General features: G+C 39.1%; 1 protein-coding gene across 4 annotated transcripts in view; it reads left to right on the top strand.

Moving 5' to 3' along the window:
- crebrf (creb3 regulatory factor) overlaps positions 1 to 18,312 on the top strand; it is a 79,267-nt gene that overhangs the window by 40,484 nt on the left and 20,471 nt on the right. For 3 of the 4 annotated variants that reach the window (XM_072263705.1, XM_072263703.1, XM_072263704.1), the window contains exons 4-6: positions 9,009 to 10,071; positions 11,635 to 11,832; positions 13,623 to 13,812. In XM_072263705.1, coding sequence (XP_072119806.1) covers positions 9,009 to 10,071; positions 11,635 to 11,832; positions 13,623 to 13,812 — 1,451 coding nt within the window. Of the gene's footprint in view, positions 1 to 9,008; positions 10,072 to 11,634; positions 11,833 to 13,622; positions 13,813 to 17,231; positions 17,303 to 18,312 lie in introns of all 4 variants that reach the window. The other variant, XR_011886619.1, reaches the window with a different exon arrangement.

Genomic DNA, 18,312 nt, shown 5'->3' with positions numbered 1-18,312 from the left:
TGCTCTTCCAATTCTTGTTGACTATTGGGTGGTCTGTAATACAATCCCACTAATGTGGCCATACCTTTCCTGTTTCTCAGCTCCACCCATAAGGACTCAGTAGACAAGTCCTCTAACCTGTCCTGCCTGAGCACTGCTGTAATATTTTCCCTAACAAGCAATGCTACTTCCCCACCTTTCATTCCTCTGCCTCGATCACATCTGAAACATCGGAACCCTGGAAAATTAAGCTGCCTGTCTTGCCCCTCCTGTAGCCAAGTTTCACTAATTGCTATAACGTCATAATTCCATGTGTCAATCCACGCCCTCAGCTCATCTGCCTTCCCCGCAATACTCCTAGCATTGAAATATATACACCTCAGAAGATTTTTACCACCATTCACAACCTTTTTATTAGCGGATTTGCTTGAACTTTTAACATCATTTATTTTCACCCCAGCCATACTGTCAGCTCTGGCACTCTGGTTCCCATCCCCCTGCAAATCTAGTTTAAAGCCTCCCCAATAGCACTAACAAACCTCCCTGAAAGGATATTGGTCCCCCTGTAGTTCAAGTGTAACCTGTCTCTCTTGTACAGGTCCCACCTGCCCCAGAAGAGGTCCCAATGATCCTGAAGTCTGAAACCCTGCCCCATACACCATTTCCTCAGCCACTTGTTCATCCTCCAGAGCATCCTATTCTTACCCTCACTGGCACGTAGCACAGGTAGCAATCCTGAGATTACCACCCTTGAGGTCCTGCTTTTCAACTTCCTACCAAGCTCTCTATACTCACTCTCCAGGACCTCCTCACTCTTCCTTGCTATGTCATTGGTACCGATGTGCACCACGACATCTAGCTGATCACCCTCCCACTTCAGAATGTCATGCAAGCGATCAGAGACATCCTTGACCCTGGCACCCGGGAGGCAACAAACTATCCTGGATTCTCTGTCACGACCACAGAACCTCCTATCTGCACCTCTAACTATCGAGTCCCCTATCACTACTGCTCTCCTCTTTTTCCACCCTCCCTTCTGCACTGCAGAGCCAGACTCAGTGCCAGAGATCCGGCTACTGCAGCTTGTCCTGGTAAGTCATACCCCCCCAACAGTATCCAATGCAGTATACTTGTTGTTGAGGGGAATGGCCACAGGGGAACCCTGCTCTGCCTGCCCTTTCCGCTTCCCTCGCCTGACAGTGACCCAATTTTCTGTCCTCTGTTCCTTTGGCGTAACTACCTCCCTGTAGCTACTATCTATAATCTCCTCATTCTCCCGAATGATCCGCAGGTCATCCAGCTTCTGCTCCAGTTCCCTAACGCGGTTTGTTAGGAGCTGCAGCTGGATGTACTTCTTGCAGGTGTCGTTATCAGGGACACCGGAGGGCTCCCTGACTTCCACATCCTGCAAGAGGAGCATTCCAACATCCTGCCTGGCATTCTCTCTACTCTAAACAATCTGAACAAAAAACTTACTGGAACCTACCCTGTTCTCGCCAAAGCCTGTTGAGCCAAAGCCGTCCCACTCTGACTCAGTCCACTCCGACGATGGCCGCTACAACGATGGCCACTGTATATGGCGGTCTGTTTTTAAACCTTGGTGCACTACGTCATGCGCCTGCGCAGTGCAAACCCTTCTCCCCGAGCAGTGTTTTAAAAAAAAAGCAACTTTTTCTACCCAATTTCTTCACTCCCTTCTTCTCAGCTGCTTGCTTCGACTGAAACTATCTTAGCTAATTCATGTCTCATACCTTCAAAGTTACCTTTCTTTAAGTTCAGAACCTTTGTTTCTGAATTAACTATGTCACTCTCCATCTTAATGAAGAATTCCACCATATTATGGTCACTCTTACCCAAGGGGCCTCGCACGACAAGATTGCTAACTAACCCTTCCTCATTGCTCAGTACCCAGTCCAGAATGGCTTGCTCTCTAGTTGGTTCCTCGACATGTTGGTTCAGAAAATTATCCCGCATACATTCCAAGAAATCCTCATCCTCAGCACCCTTACCAATTTGGTTCACCCAATCTATATGTAGATTGAAGTCACCCATTATAACTGCTGTTCCTTTATTGCACGCGTTTCTAATTTCCTGTTTAATGCCATCCCCAACCTCACTACTACTGTTAGGGGCCTGTACACAACTCCCACCAGCGCTTTCTGCCCCTTAGTGTTATGCAGCTCTATCCATATCGATTCCACATCCTCCCGGCTAATGTCCTTCCTTTCTATTGCATTAATCTCCTCTCTAACCAACAATGCCACCTCACCTTGTTTTCTTTCATGTCTATCCCTCCTGAATATTGAATATCCCTGAATATTGAGCTCCCATCCTTAGTCACCCTGGAGCCATGTCTCTGTGATCCCAACTATATCATATTCATTAATAACTATCTGCACATTCAATTCATCCACCTTGTTACGAATACTCCTTGCATTGACACACAAAGCCTTGAGGCTTGCTTTTACAACACTCTTAGCCTTTATACAATTATGTTGAAAAGTGGACCTTTTTGATTTTTGCCCTGGATTTGCCAGCCTGCCACTTTTACTTTTCGCTTCTACCCTCATTTTACACTCCTCTGTCTCTGTGCACTTGTTCCCAGCCCCCTGCCACATTAGTTTAAATCCTCCTGAACAACAGTGGAAAATGCTCCCCCTCGGACATTGGTTCCAGTCCAGCCCAGGTGCAGACCGTCCTGTTTGTACCGGTCCCACCTCCTCCAGAACTCCTCCCCCTTGCACCATTTTTGATGGGTGGTAACCTGGATGGGAACCAGAGTGCCAGAACAGATAGTAGAGAGGTTCTAGAGACAGATGTTGTTAAAATCTCAGACAAAGTCAGGAATCAAAAGGTTGAACGTGGTATGATTACTGGCCTGAGTTATATTTCAATGCAAGAAGTATTATAGGAAAGGCAAGTGAGCTGAGGGCATGAATCAACACATGGAATTATGATATTGTAGTTATTAGTGAAACTTGGTTGCTGGAGGGGCAGGACTGGCAGCTCCATATTCTGGGGTTCTGGTGTTTTACATGCAACAGAGGGGGAGGGATTCAAGGAGGAGGTGTGGCATTACTAGTCAGGGAAAATGTCATGGCATGCTTTGTTAGGACAGACTGGAGAACTCATCTAGTGAGACATGATGGGTGGAACTGAGGAATAGGAAACCTATGACCATGTTAATTGGGCTATATTACAGACTACCCAACAGTCTGTGGGATTTAGAGGAATAAATCTGTAGAGAGATCACAGACTGCTGCAAGAAACCTAACGTTGTTATAGTGGGTGATTTTAACTTTCCACATATTGTGGCTCCCATACTGTAAAAAAAGACTAGATGGGATAGAGTTTGGCAAATATGTTCAGGAAAGTTTCCTTAATCACTACATAGAAGTTCCAAGGAGAGAGTGTGCGATACTTATTTTGCTATTAGAGAATGAGACTGGGCAGATGGCAGAAGTTTGTGTAGGGGTACACTTTGCATCGAGTGATCATAATGCCAATAGTTTCAAAGTAAGTATGGAGAAACATAGGTCTGGTCCATGGATTGAGATTCTAAATTGGAGAAAGGCCAATTTTGATGGTGTCAGAAAGGGTTGGCAATTGTGTATTGGGGCAGGCTGTTTTCTGGAAAAGGTGTACTTGGTACGTGGGGTACCTTCAAAAATTCAATTTTGAGAGTACCAAGCTTGTATGGACAGTGGCATGCAAAAATGTGGGCACCCCTGGTCAAAATTTGCACACCTTTTCTCATTGTGGTCGTAAAGTTCTATTCAAAAGGTCAAAGGAACATCTAAACAAGCCTGCTGCATTTTGGAAATAAGTCCTGTGGACTGATGAAGTTAAAATAGAACTTCTTAGCCGCAATGAGCAAAGGTATGTTTGGAGAAAAAAGGGTGCAGAATTTAATGAAAAGAACCCCTCTCCAACTGCTAAGCACGGGGGTGGATCGATCATGCTTTGGGCTTGTGTTGCAGCCAGTGGCACGGGGAATATTTACTGGTAGAGGGAAGAATGAATTCAATTAAATACCAGCAAATTCTGGAAGCAAACATCACACCGTCTGTAAAAAAAAAAGCCGAAGATGAAAAGAGGATGGCTTCTACAACAGAATAATGAACCTAAACACACCTCAAAATCCACAATGGACTACCTCAAGAGGCGCAAGCTGAAGGTTTTGCCATGGCCCTCACAGTCCCCTGACCTAAACATCATCCAGAATCTGTGGATAGACCTCAAAAGAGCAGTGCATGAAAGACAGCCCAAGAATCTCACAGAACCAGAAGCCTTTTGCAAGGACGAATGGGCAAAATCCCCCAAACAAGAATTGAAAGACTCTTAGCTGGCTACAAAAAGTGTTTACAAGCTGTGGTACTTGCCAAAGGGGGTGGTACAAAGTACTGCCATGCAGGGTGCCCAAACTTTTGCTTTGGGCCCTTTTCCTTTTTTGTTATTTTGAAACTGTAAAAGATAGAAATAAAAAAGTTTTCTTGCTTAAAATATTAAAGAAATGTGTCATCTTTAACTTAATGCCTTTTGGAAATCAGTTCATCTTTTACTCGCTTAGCTATTCACAATAACAGAAATTTTGACCGGGGTGCCCAAACTTTTGCATGCCATTGTACCTGTCAGAATAAAATGTAAAGATGACAGATTTAGGGAACCTTGGTTTTCAAGAGATACTGAGGCTCTGGTTAAGAAAAAGAAAGAGGCGCATAGCAAGTGTAAGCAGGTAGGAACAAATGGTGTACTCATGGATTATAAGAAATGCAAGAGAACAAACACTTAAGAAGGAAAACAGAAGTCATAAGGTTGCCCTTGCAGACAAGGTGAAGGAGAATCCTAAGGGATTCTCTAGATATGTTAAGAGCAAAAGGATTGCAAGAGACAAAATTGGTTCTCTGGAAAATCAGAATGGTAATCTGTCCGTGGAGCCAAAAGAGATGGGAGATCTTAAGTGGATTTTTTTTTGCATCTGTATTTACTCAGGAGATGGACACAGAGTCTATCTATAGAAGTGAGGGATTGATTTCACGGACCCTATACAGATTACAGAGGAGGAGATGTTTGCTGTCTTGATGGAAATTAGAGTGGACCAATCCCCAGGGTGTGACAAGATGTGCCCTTAGAGGTGTAGAAATTGCAGAGGCCCTAGCAGAGATATCTAAATAATTCTTAGCAACAGATGAGGTACTGGAGGATTGCAGGATAGCTAATGTTGTTTTGCTGTTTAAGATGGGTTGTAAAACTAAACCAGGAAATTATAGGCAGGTGAGCCTCATGTCAGAAGTGGGAAAATTATTGGAAGTCTTCTAAGGGATCAGATATATGAATATTTGGATAGACATGGACTGATTAGGGATAGTCAGCATGGTTTTGTGCATGGTAGGTTGTGTTTAAATAGCTTCTAGAGTTCCTCGAGGAGGTTACAATGAAATTTGATGAAGGCAAGGTGGTGGATATTGTCTGCAAAGAGTTTAGCAGAACATTTGACATGAGAGATTGATCAAAGAAGGTTCAGTCACTTGGCATTCATGATGAGGTAGTAAATTGGATTAGATATTGGCTTTGTGGGAGAAGCCAGAAAGTAGTAATAGATGGTTGCCTCTTTGACTGGAGGCCTGTGACTACTGGAGCGTTGCAGGGATAGGTGCTGGTCCTATGTTTGTTCTCTATATCAATGAACTGGATGATAATATGGTTAACTGGGTCAGCAGATTTACGGATGACACCAAGATTAGGGGTGTAATGGACAGCGAGGAAGACTATCAGGACTTGCAGTGGGATCTAGACCAGTTGGAAAAATGGACTGAAAAATGATAAATGGAATTTAATGCAAATGAGTGTGAGGTGTTGCATTTTGGTAGGACCAACCAGGGTAGGTGTTACACAGTGAATGTTAGGGCACTGAGTAGTGCTGAAGAACAACGGGATCTTGGAATACAGATCTATAATTCATTGAAAGTGGCAGCACAGGTAGATGGGGTCATAAAGAAAGCTTTTGGCATATTTTCCTTCACAAATCATTGTGTTGGGTACAGGAGATTGGATGTTATGTTGAAGTTGTGTAAGACGTTGAGGCCTAATGTGTGCAATGTAAGTAAGGTTGAAAGATTACAGAGAAAATTTATAAGGTTGTTGCTGGTACTGGAGGACCTGAGTTATGAGGAAAGATTGAATAGGTTAGGACCTTAATCCTTGAAGTGTACAAGTTTGAGGGGAGATTTGACAAGTATACAAGATTATAAGGGATATAGATAGGGTAAACGGAAGCAGGCTTTTTCCACTGAGGTTGGACGGGACAACTAGAAGTTAAGGGTGAAAGGTGAAAAGTTTAAGGGGACTATGAGGAGAAGCTTCTTCACTCAGCATGTTGTGAGAGTGTGGAATGAGCTGCCAAAGAAGGTGTTGCATGTGAGCTGAATTTCAATGTTTAAGGGAAGTTTGGATAGATCCATGGATGGTATTGATATGGAAGGTTATGGTCCTAGTGCAGGTTGGTGGGAGTAGGTATGGACTAGATGGGCTGAATGACTTGTTTTTGTGCTGTACTTTTCCATGACTCTTAAGGCATACTATCAGTTCTGCTTCAGTAAGAATTTCTGGCATGTTACCAGAGTCTCTTGCTAATTTCTTCTGATGTACAGTAGGGAGCATTCTGAATAGTTACCTCACAGCCTGGTATGGAGCCTTCAATGTGCAGGATCATAAGAAGCTGCTGGAGGTTTGTAGACTCAGCCAGTTCCATCAAGGATCAATCCTCCTTGCCATGGTGGTATCCATCATTAAAAGACCCTCACCATATGGGACATGCTTCTTTAGGTTACAGCTATTGGGGAGGAACCTGAAGACTCACACTCAACATATCAGGAACAGCTTCCTTCAGATCCCTATGCCTTCAGATTCTGTGTGATCAATCAATCCATAAATGCAATTTCATTATTAATCTTTTCCACTATTTATTTTGTTGTAATTTTTACATCTTGTACTGTACTGCTGCTGCAAATCAAGAAATTTCATGACACATCCAATGATAATAAACTGGATTCTTATTGTAATGAGACTTGTTCAAAGATGCTGTTCTCTGCATTCACCTTTTTGAGGCGTGTAAGGGTTTTATAATTTTCTCTGCAGTTATGTCACTGTTTTTCCTAAATTCTTGAGGATATGGGTCTATCCTACTCATTCTCTCTTCATACAGCAAACTCTTCATCACAAAATTCAGCCGAATGAATCTTCATGACAAATATATATCTTACTATAAGGAGACCAAAACTGTATAAAATACTCTGGTGCAGTTACATCAAAGTCCTGTTAGTTACAGATAGATCTTTTCACTCTCATACTCAAATCCCCTTGCAATGAAAACTAACATATCATTTGCCCTTCTAATTGCAAGTTAAGTGTACTCATGACGTGAATGTAGTTGGCCGAATCAAAGGTGGTGACAAATTGGCATATAGGAGAGAGGTTGAAAATCTGGTTGATGCCACTACAACCTCTCACTTAACATCAGCAAAACCAAAAAGCTGTTTATTGACTTCAGAAGGAAGAAGCTACAGGTCCATGAGCTAGTCCTCATTAGGCAATCAGAGGTGGAGATGTCGTTGCTTTAAATTCCTTAGTGTTAACATATCAGAGGATCTGTCCTGAGTCTAGCACATAATTGTCATCACAAAGAAGGCATGACATCGCCTCCACTTTCTTAGAAGTTTGCATAGATTTGGCATGTCACCAAAAACTTTAACTACCTTCTATAGAGGCATGGTGGAGAGTATACTAACCAGTTGTATCATGGCCTGGTATAGAACTACCAATACCTAGGAATGAAAAGGGCTATAGATGGTGTGGATAGGCCCAGTTAATACAGGCAAAGCCCCTTCCACCAATAATTAAATGAAGTGTTGCCACAAAAAAGCATTGTGTAGTAGCGAAGATCCCCACCATCCATGTCCACTTTTCACAACTGCTATTCAGTAGGAAGTACAGAATCCTATCCTTCACCACCAGGTTCAGTAACAGTTATTACCCTACAACCATCAGGCTCTTCCCTGGAATGGGATAACTTCATTCACTACTACTTTGAACTGATTCTAAGACCTATAGTCTCACTTTCAAGGACTCTTTGCAACTCATGTTTTCAGCATTATTTTTATTTGCAGTTTATCTTTTGCACATTGATTGTTTGTCAGTCTTTGTTTCTATGTAGATTTTTTGTAAAATTCTACTGTATTTTTGCACTGTAAATGTCTACAAGAAAGTGAACCTCAAGGTAGTGCATGGTAACATGCAATATATGTACCTTGATAATAAACTTACTTTGCACTTTGAACTTATTACTTATCAGTGATTTAAGTACTAGATCACAGGATTTGTTTGAACAGCAACATTTCCCAAGCTGTTAACTACTGATCAACTATTGTACAGATATTTGTTCTGTGCTCCAAAATGGATTTTTCCTCTTAATATTCCATCTATCTTGTTTCTCCTAACTAACTTGTCTATATCCCGTCAAAAACTCTTTACGTTCTCCTCATGACTGACAATCCCACCTAATTTTGTATTATCAACAAACTTGGAGATATAACATTTGGTCCTTTCTCCCAAACCATTGTTATAGATTGCGAATAACTGTGGCCTGGCCTCCAATCCCTTCAACAAAATAATGGGTTTTGAAAACAAAAACTGCAGATACTGAAAATGTCAAAGGAAAATAGAGAAATATTTACTTGAGCAAGCAGCATCAGTGTTATGTGAAGTTAAGAGCTAATGTTTCAGGTAGATAAAGAGACAGCAACCTGAAATACCACCTCTGTTTCTTTTTAAACATGCTCTGTGAGCTGTTGATTATTTCCAGTATTTTCTATTTGTATTTCAGAATATGGTTGATTTGTTCTTTATGGAGTATATTTTTGATTAAAGATTCCTTATATAATTGATAATGAAACCAATATGTGATAAAATACCATTTTTGTGTTACTTGGTCTTTAATAATGACTTTAATAGAATGTTTTCATTTCTTCCAGGATAGAGAAATGACTTGCACTCACAACTCCAGAGATGATTCCGTTACTTTGGAAGAGTGTAAAGATTTGGACATTTTAGATCCTCTAAATGAGCTACTAGATTCAGATCCTTCCTATACTTCAAACTGGGAACAATGGGACGCATGCTGGGAAGATTTAACAAAGTACACAAAATTAACCAGCTATGATATTTGGGGAACCAAGGAAGTGGATTTTCTTGGGTTAGATGATTTTTCCAGTCCTTACCAAAATGAAGAAGTCATCAGCAGAACTCCTACGTTGGCCCAGCTAAATTGTGAAGATTCGCAACCTGTTTTAGATTCATTGTATCATCCTGATTTACTAAAAAGTTTAAATCAGAATTCATTAACCTCTTCTCTGGCTGGTAAAAAACTTGCAGCAAGTAGGGCAACGCCTCCAGTGTCATCTGCTAGAAGTCCCTGTATAGATGCCTGCTTGCCTGAAACAACTCAAAAAATAGCCAGATCTATTTCTTCAAGTGCATCCGTGGACAATGGCAACAAACTACAGACACTTAACAACAAAACAGGTTCAGTTCATGTGGATAACAAAGACTTTGTAAAGAAAGCTAAAGTCTGGATTAATCCAATTTCAATTGGTAAATCAACCTTGGGTGCGACGCAAGTTACGCACAGCAACATACCAGACAATTCCTGTTGTGGTGATATTGGAGCAGTACCCAAAAAAGTGGAAAAAAAGAATGCAGAAAGTTTACACTGTAATAAAATGCCCACCATATTCAAAGAAAACAATGACCTGTTTACTCCAACTGAAACAGTTGAAATATTGTCACAACCTGTTTCTGATCACACCCAGAAAAAGGAAGAGCATAATTATTCTTTGTTTGTTTCTGATGGTGTGAATGAACAGTCTCCTTGTATTGAACAGGAGGCAGAAGATGACGATGAGGATGAAGAAGACGATGAAGACCACGATGAAGGATTTGGTAGTGAACATGAGTATAGTGATAATGAGGAAGATGAAGATGATGAAGAGGAGGAAGACAAGGATGATGACGTCAGTGATACCTTCTCTGAACCAGGTACTAGATTGTTTCCAAACTAGAAAAGCTAACATTTAAATTGTCAGTAACAATGGTATGTGGAATATGCAACACTTGGTGATTAAACCATATAGAAGCTTACACATGTACACACAGAAATACTCAAGTTTATTTGTCCCTGTTAGTGTGCATGCATTATGTGCCTGTTTTGGTTCAGGCTGTCGCCAGCTTGTATTGTTTCCTTCAGAATTTGTCATGGCACCCTCGTTCACCAGCAACTTTGATGTGTGTTACCCTTTTGAGGAGCTTATTTTTTCAATAAAATTAATTGCAGGGAGGAAGTGATGTTTAAGTAATTCCAAGCGTGAATGCGAAACAAAACGTAGAGAAGAGTGCACATCTAAGCTCAGAATGATTTGAAGGTGATGGGAATAATATACGGAACACAACCAAAGGATAAAATATGCTATTTCAAAAAGAAATGCAGTATTAGTATAAGTATCGAGAAGTTATATTAACTAAGTTTGAAATTTTGTGCAGTGTTTACGCCAGCAAAGAGACAGGTAATTGTTAGCTTGATAACTTCTTACAATCTTACAATCCTTTCTTACAATCCTATCTTTTCTCCACTGTCATTAACATCCCAAGAAAGAAAGGGTTAACATACAAGGATCGTTTGATGGCTTTGGGCCTGTACTCATCGGAGTTTAGGAGAATAAGTGGGGATGTCATTCTAACCTATCGAATGTTGAAAGGCTTAGATAGAGTGGACATGGAGAGGACATTTCTTATAGGAGGGGTGATTGATAAATTTGTGGCCCAAGGTAGAAGGAGTCAATTTGAGAAAACCTAGCACATTTATTTTTCAACATAGTCCCCTCCTACATTTACGCACTTAGTCCAGCGGTCGTGGAGCATACGGATCTTGGACCTCCAGAGTGTGTCTACAGCAGGGGTGATTGATAAGTTTGTGGCCTAAGGTAGAAGGAGATGAGTTATTAACTCCAAACTTTCTGCATAATCACTCGGAGTTGAACTGCATGTTCATGTAATGAGAGCTGTGTAGCTCATCGCCTTCTACCTTAGGCCATGAACTTATCAATCACCCCTCATAATAGGGGAGTCTAGGGTGGAGGACACAGCCTCAGAATATAAGGACGTCCCTTTAGATCAGAGATGAAGAATTTCTTTAGCCAGAGGGTGGTGATTCTGTGGACTTGATTGCCAAGGACAGCTGCGGAAGCCAAGTCATGTGAAGTGGAGGTTGACAGGTTCTTGATTAATAAAGGCATCAAAAGTTAGAGTGGGGAAGGCAGGAGAATGGGGTTGAGAATGGTAATAAATTAGCCATGGTGGAATGGCAGAGCAGATTTGATGGGGCCCAATACCTAATTCTGCTCCTGTGGCTTATAGTCTTATGGTCTATTTAGATGATATTTCTGATCCTTTTTCTTCCTAAAAAAAATAGTAGTTTCATACTAAGCTCTTTTTAAACTCTCCTCTGTGTCTGTCTGTCCATTGACCTTAATATAATAATTTACTGTTTTATTGTAATAGTTTCAAAATGTCTTCAGTACTGTGAAGGTTTATTCTTGGCTGCAGGATATGAAAATGATGTGGCTGATGATGTGAAAGACACATTAACTGGCATTTCCAGAAAAAGGAGCAAAAGAAGATACTTCTGGGAGTACAGTGAACAACAGATACCACCACCTAAACAAGATCGAATGTTAAAGCCTTCCGAATGGGATAGAGATACATTGCCCAGTAATATGTATCAGAAAAATGGTTTACAACATGGTAAGCTGAAGGGTTAAAAGTTTTGTGACAGGTTATATTTATTAGAAGAAATTCCTTCAACCATTAGTGGAATGGAACTGATCAATAAGAGGTTTCAAGTTACTGGGCAAATAGCCAGAGACTGTGGCTATTGATCCAGCAACACAAGTTCAAATCCTGCATTGAAACCTGTAGAATTTAAGTTCAAATCATTTAATATATTTTGAATCCTCTCCACAAAATCCTAACACTGCCCTCTGACCTATGCCCCTGCCATCCCCACCTCCTGGCCAGCACCACTCCCCCCCCCCCCCCCAACCCCTACTACCACTGCTTTTGGCCTCAATTTCCAATCTTTGCTTCTCTTTACGATCTCTCTCTTTTCCCAGCCAGCTTCTCAAGCTTGCTCTGCCATCCAATAAAATTGTGTCTAGTCTTGGCCTCAACACAACTTCCTTGCTTTCTTTCACTCCCTCCCTCTCTTTTCCCCATTCAATTTGACCCTTGACCCTGTTGTATTTCAACTGTCTTGTCAGTATCTGCCTTGAATATATCTATACCTCTGCAGCTTGCTGAGGTGGGGAATTCTAATGTTTCATGATCTTATTGGAGAAGTAGTAATCCACCTATAATGGAAACCACAAATTCTGAAACTGCTATAGTTCTAGGTATCCCCACTGTAGATCCTTTCAGTATTCATCCTGTTATTCCTTATCAGAATCTTAGATGATTCAATAAGATCACTTCTCTTCTGAGCTCCAAACTATTTCCATTTTAGTAATACTTGAACCTAATGAAGTTTTCCTGCACAGACTCCTTCCTTAAATGTGAAGAGCAAACCTATACACAGTACTCTAGGGGTGGGCTCACCATCGGCCTATAATATTGCAGGAAAATTTCCCAGCTTCATTGCTCTTGCAATAAAGCCAGCAATTCATTAGTTTTCCTAATTATTAACTGTGCCTGCACATCAAACCTTTGGGCTTCATACTCTTGTAGCATTAGTATGCAGCATTTTTAAAATTTAATATTCAGTCTATCAGAATGTAATTTTAAGATTTTCCTTTATTCTTTCCCACTTGATATTCCATATGCATGCTTACTGAACCCACCTACAGTAAAATTCTGTTCATCTGGGATCTGTTTACTCTTGAAATCCCAATGATTCAGAATTGGGTTCACTCATTAGATCAGAATGTGTGCAAGAGATCTGGAGTGAGGTCCAGATGTGTAGATGAAGCTGGGATCAGGATCAGGAATATAGAGAGTCAAAAATCCTGGTTGCTTTGACAAGCTGAAACTTATTGCTATTTTACTTTATGCTTGCTTTAAACTCATTGGATTCATGCTACATATTATACTTTTCAGGATGTGAAGAAAGTGAAATCAATGTGTGAATGAGTATTTATAGGAGTAGCATCCAGTAGTTCAGATTTCCAGCATCAGCTGTATTTCCTTTTTAAATCATAAAATCATAATTTATAATACACTTCACTTAAACTTCAGTTAGTGAAAGAACAAAAGAATTTGTGGATGAAAGAAAAATTTTGAAGTGTTTTGTCCTGCATAATACATTGTGATGTATTGTTAATTAATCATGGTTGTCAGTCTTTATCATTAGGCAGAAATATTTACAGCAGAAGCTAAACTCAATTCATTAACAACTTCGGAATGCAAATTTGTGTTTCTCTGAAGCATGCTACACTTCAGTTGTCATGTCTTAAATTACTCGTGTTGTATTCATAGTCATTTAATTTCATAGCATTTTGGTCAACTGGATGAGCTAACGATTTGTGTTTTTGTCAAAATAGGAAAATATTTAGTGAAGAAATCTCGCAGAACTGATGTTGAAGATTTGACTCCAAATCCAAGAAAATTGCTACAGATTGGAAATGAGCTTAGAAAATTAAACAAGGTGATTAGTGATCTGACACCTGTAAGTGAACTACCATTAACTGCCAGACCAAGATCCAGAAAAGAGAAGAATAAACTGGCATCCAGGTAATAAAGAAGAATTCTTACCAACATTGTCAGTCTGGCGTGTAAACAGCTTTTTATAATTGGAAACAAAATTATTTCAACATTTTATTACTTGAGGGATTTTGATCTAATAAAAGTTTCTTGTACATTCTTGTTCCCTCAATTTAATTCTATTGAATTAATGGGTGAGTAGACCTCTAATTGATTCATATCCACCCATTACATACTTTATTTTTATGCAAAAAGTGATGAAATGCTGTAGTTTTTAGTAGAGCTTTGACACATTTTCACTCTGCCTAATGCTAAATGAATCTACCTTCTCATCTGAAGGTTTAACATTTTGGGAAAAAAATGATTTTATATTAATAAATGGGTTTTCAAACATAATGGAAAGATGAAACTCCATTGTTTTGTATTATCTTAATTGATTCCACTCCACATACGTATACCTAGGTGGCCTATCCAACTGGGAAATTTATTGGGACATGTGTCCCTTAGTAATTTAATATAGCCGTGTAATAATTGCACACTACAAGGGCACCTCCAGGTATCCATCTAGTTTTTTTTCCCTCTCCTGCCATTGACTCTTGTTTTATTATTGTTGCATCACAGAAGAAGTCTTCTCAATCAACATCTTGTTTTTATTGTCCCGATGCCCAAATTTCTTACCTTTGAAAGAATGTTCAATGTCTGCATTTTGTTTAGCTGAATTTAAAATTTTGTATCAGCTGAAGGAAGTTGCTTTCCATTGTCAACAAACCTACAGTATATGCTGTATCCATTGCTTTCCTCTTGACCCCACTGCAAACTCGTGTTTAGGTAGTAAGATATATTGAATCACAGTATCATCATTCATTCAAAAGGCAGACGTCTACCAAAGGAGCTCAGTCATTCATATTTATTACAGTCCAGATATTCTCTCTTGTCTTCTGAGAAGAAAAGCAGGAATATAATATTTAAAAATGTTTCGAGAGAGAAGGCTGCTCCTAGGTCATTTAATTGTTTTGTATTACTCCTCAGGCTGTCTTTCTTCATTAAGCGAGGAAAAGGCCTGAATTAATAGGATGGAATACAGGAAAAATAAAACTTGATGTACCTTCTTTTTTTATCCTCTCCTTGTGATAAGGTCCATTGATCTATGAGAATTGTCATTATGCGGCTACTTCTGATCTTAGCCCTTATTAGAAAGCCTGAGGTCGAAAGTGTAGTTTTTCATTGACTTGGAGTTTATTTACTTATGTGCTGACTTATACTAACACATAAAAGCTTTGGAAATGCTAAGAATTTTCAAAGCCTTTAAATTTGAAGACAAATCTGCAGATAGATGACTGTGAAACAAATGTTCCAAAGGTCTGTTTTTATTGAACTGCTAAGGTGTCATTACCCAAGGACATCTGCACCTTCATTTAGAAGAATGAAACCATAGTCTCCTGCAGTGTTTCTCATGAAATGATGCCAAAAACCTGACTCTTGTTTCTTGTAGTTTTGATTCAATCCAATTCAGAATGGGGAAAAGTGATTACAACAACAGCTGGAAACTCATTAGCTTGTTTTATCCTTTTATACTTAATAATGATCATAAAAATAGTCATCAACATGAAGATATTTTGTATGACAACATGTCATTTTATATTAAAATAAAGAAAATGAAAATTTTCTTACTTTTTCCTCATTTTTCATAACAGCAAATGTTCAAACTCATTGCTGATAACTGGAAATAGTTCCTACAAAAAGAAAGCTTGTGATTATTATTATGCTGTCCATTATTGAAGAAGTGTGCAGCAGTTTGCTGCAGAGATGCACTCTTTCAGAAAGTCCAATCGTAGATTACTACAGAAAGCACTTTTGGTTTTGATTAAGAAGCACTTGTGGTATTTATAAACCTTTGGATCATCGTTATACTTCCAGCTTGCTGCTTGCCAGGGCAAGCACTGTATTGAATTTTCTTGAGAGAACAAAATGGATGGGAAAGAGGTCCTTCTCCTGCCAATAACTTGGAATGATATTGATTTTCTTCATGCCAGAAAGATAAATTGTGAAGTTTGTTCCTTTTGTCATCCTCCTCCATTCTTCATTAAATAATAGGCATTGCACTAGACTTCTCTTGAAACTTTTCACACCCTGGGTTCTCCTGCCTGGGACTGAATCTTCTGGCTCCATATTAAAGTAGATTTCTTTTTACAGGAAAAAGTATATTCTAAAACCTGTTCCTCACCTGTTTATTGTTCAAACTGTAATCTGATGTGTCTGGACTTAAATCCCACCCAATCATGTAGAACATTTAGATCTTCTCATTACCTTACAAGGGCTTTATATAGGGATTTAACAAAAAGTGCTAATGCAACATCTTGAAATAAAGTAAAGTAGAAGGGGTTGGTTCTGTGTTTGGATGGAGTGCAGGACACAGCAGTTTATTTTGACATGAAACAACTTGTGGCAGGCTACATGTCATTGAAGCATGTAATTTAAAGGTGCACGTAGCTAGGTCTAACAAGGATTTTATGACAATGTGGTTGGTGACTACTGAAATAACTGATGGCAAATCTAGGGTTGTACAGCATTAATAATGGTAATGGTACTGATGCTGTTAACACTTGAACCATCTGGGAAGAATTGTTGAGACCAATCCGGGGTTGGAGATTTTAAAATATTTCAAAATGCTCTTACAGGCATATTCAAATTTATTCTTTCATGCTATCCTATAGGTGGCAATCAACTGAGCGTGGAAAAACTTTATGATTTCCTTAACATCATCCATTGACTGTCCCTACCACAAATCTTTGGTGAAAATGCACAAGAATACCATTGGATGATTTCAACATTTCAGAGTTAGCTTTGGCTCGCTGTTTTCTTTCTCAAGCACTTGATTATCTAGGATTAAGGTGAAATGACTGTTATATCAACTTTATTTCTTTTCTTTGCCATTAGTAAGTGAACCAAAACCTATTTTTGATGACTTCCAAGGGACTTAACTTTGTCAGTGACAATTTTGCACAACTTCTTTTAGCATTTGCAGTCTGAGTGGGCTGTTATATATTATTTTTGATTCTTAGATTTTTTTTTTCTCGTGATGAAGCCTGATGTTCATTTATATCCTGGAACTGCTGTATGCAAGACTTCAGCACAACTCCATGGAACTATCTGCATAGATTTCTCTATCTTTCATTACCAAGTGGAAAGTCATCCTTTGGAAAGCCGTTCCTTGAGTTTTGTACCAACATCAAGAGCCCAATCATTTGCTTGATCCAAACATGGAATCTTTGTGCTCTATAACCTGATGCAACCTAGCCCCTATTGAGCCAATGGCTATAGTAGATTAAAGCTTCTGTCAAAAGGACTTTGTTCCTAACTCTATTCTCTGCCAAGAGTGTTGGTGAACTTCACGCAGTAGTAGCGGAGGCACAGCCCTGTAATTTTTTTTATTATTTTTTTTCCCCCAGTTGAATAGGCTACCTACCCTTGGGATGTGGAGTGTACCTTTTCAGAAAATGATGACTACCTTATTCTAAAGGTGAGTAATGATCTTTATTCCGAGGAGATTTAGTTTTGAAGACAATATTTCTTAAACTACATTTCATTATGTTTTTGCATGAAATACCTGACTTGTATTAAATACATATTATTATAAACTTTTTTTTATTAAATAGTAACTGGTTTTGGTTGGCAGGACAGATGATCTGGAAGCTGCTTTATTGAGAAACCAATGAGGAGACAAATGTTCAATCAACACTTCAAAATTGTAGCTTTCCTTAATGAATCAGACATGATTTTGCTTGCAGTCTAATCTGGTTTTGGTAGTGTTTAAAATTAAATGTAAATTGCATTTTAAACTGAAGCAGCAATCTTCTTCTTGACTCTTCTGTGGGGTTCTATGGGTGTTTTTGTGTCATCCTCGTTATTGAAGAAGTGAGAAAGGGAAATTCCTTCTTACCTATGTCTTTGTACAATCATGCTAGATAATGAAAAAGTTTGAAAATCAATCCGATTTTCCACTTCCTGTAGAGAATATGGGAGAAAAAGATAGGTTAGTCAGCACCTTAAGTCCACTTGCCTTACAATTATGTGAATTTCATTTATCTACCTTGCCTTTTTGACCTTTTCTAGAAGGAGAATCTTGAGCTTAATTGTTAATTATCATAGTATAAGAGTGTAACTTCCACCACCCATTTCCTTAAAGAAATATTTTTAACTTCTCTTCTGGCTGCCCTTGAATAGCAGAAAATAGTTTTTTTTAATCAAATTGTATCAATTCCTTTCAAAGCAATGAAACAGTAAAAGAGGAACAAAGAAGTTAAATTATTTAAAAACGTAAATAGAAATAATGGAATATTTATCTTGCATTTCATAAAAGGAATGTTAGAACAGGAATATGGTCACAATGGAGTGGTCAGAAAAAGAAGTTCACAGGCATTAACAACAGTGTTCAGTAGTTATCTGGCTTCATTATTTACCTGAGACATTGACCTAGTGGACTTGAAACCATAAAATGAGATTAGAAATTGCACTTGAAATTAAATAGAG

The sequence above is a fragment of the Mobula birostris genome, chromosome 7, assembly GCF_030028105.1.
Source record: "Mobula birostris isolate sMobBir1 chromosome 7, sMobBir1.hap1, whole genome shotgun sequence".
In the NCBI taxonomy this organism is placed as follows: domain Eukaryota; kingdom Metazoa; phylum Chordata; class Chondrichthyes; order Myliobatiformes; family Myliobatidae; genus Mobula; species Mobula birostris.
The sequence above is the reverse complement of the archived record's forward strand: the minus strand, read 5'-3'. Positions and strand labels throughout refer to the sequence as shown.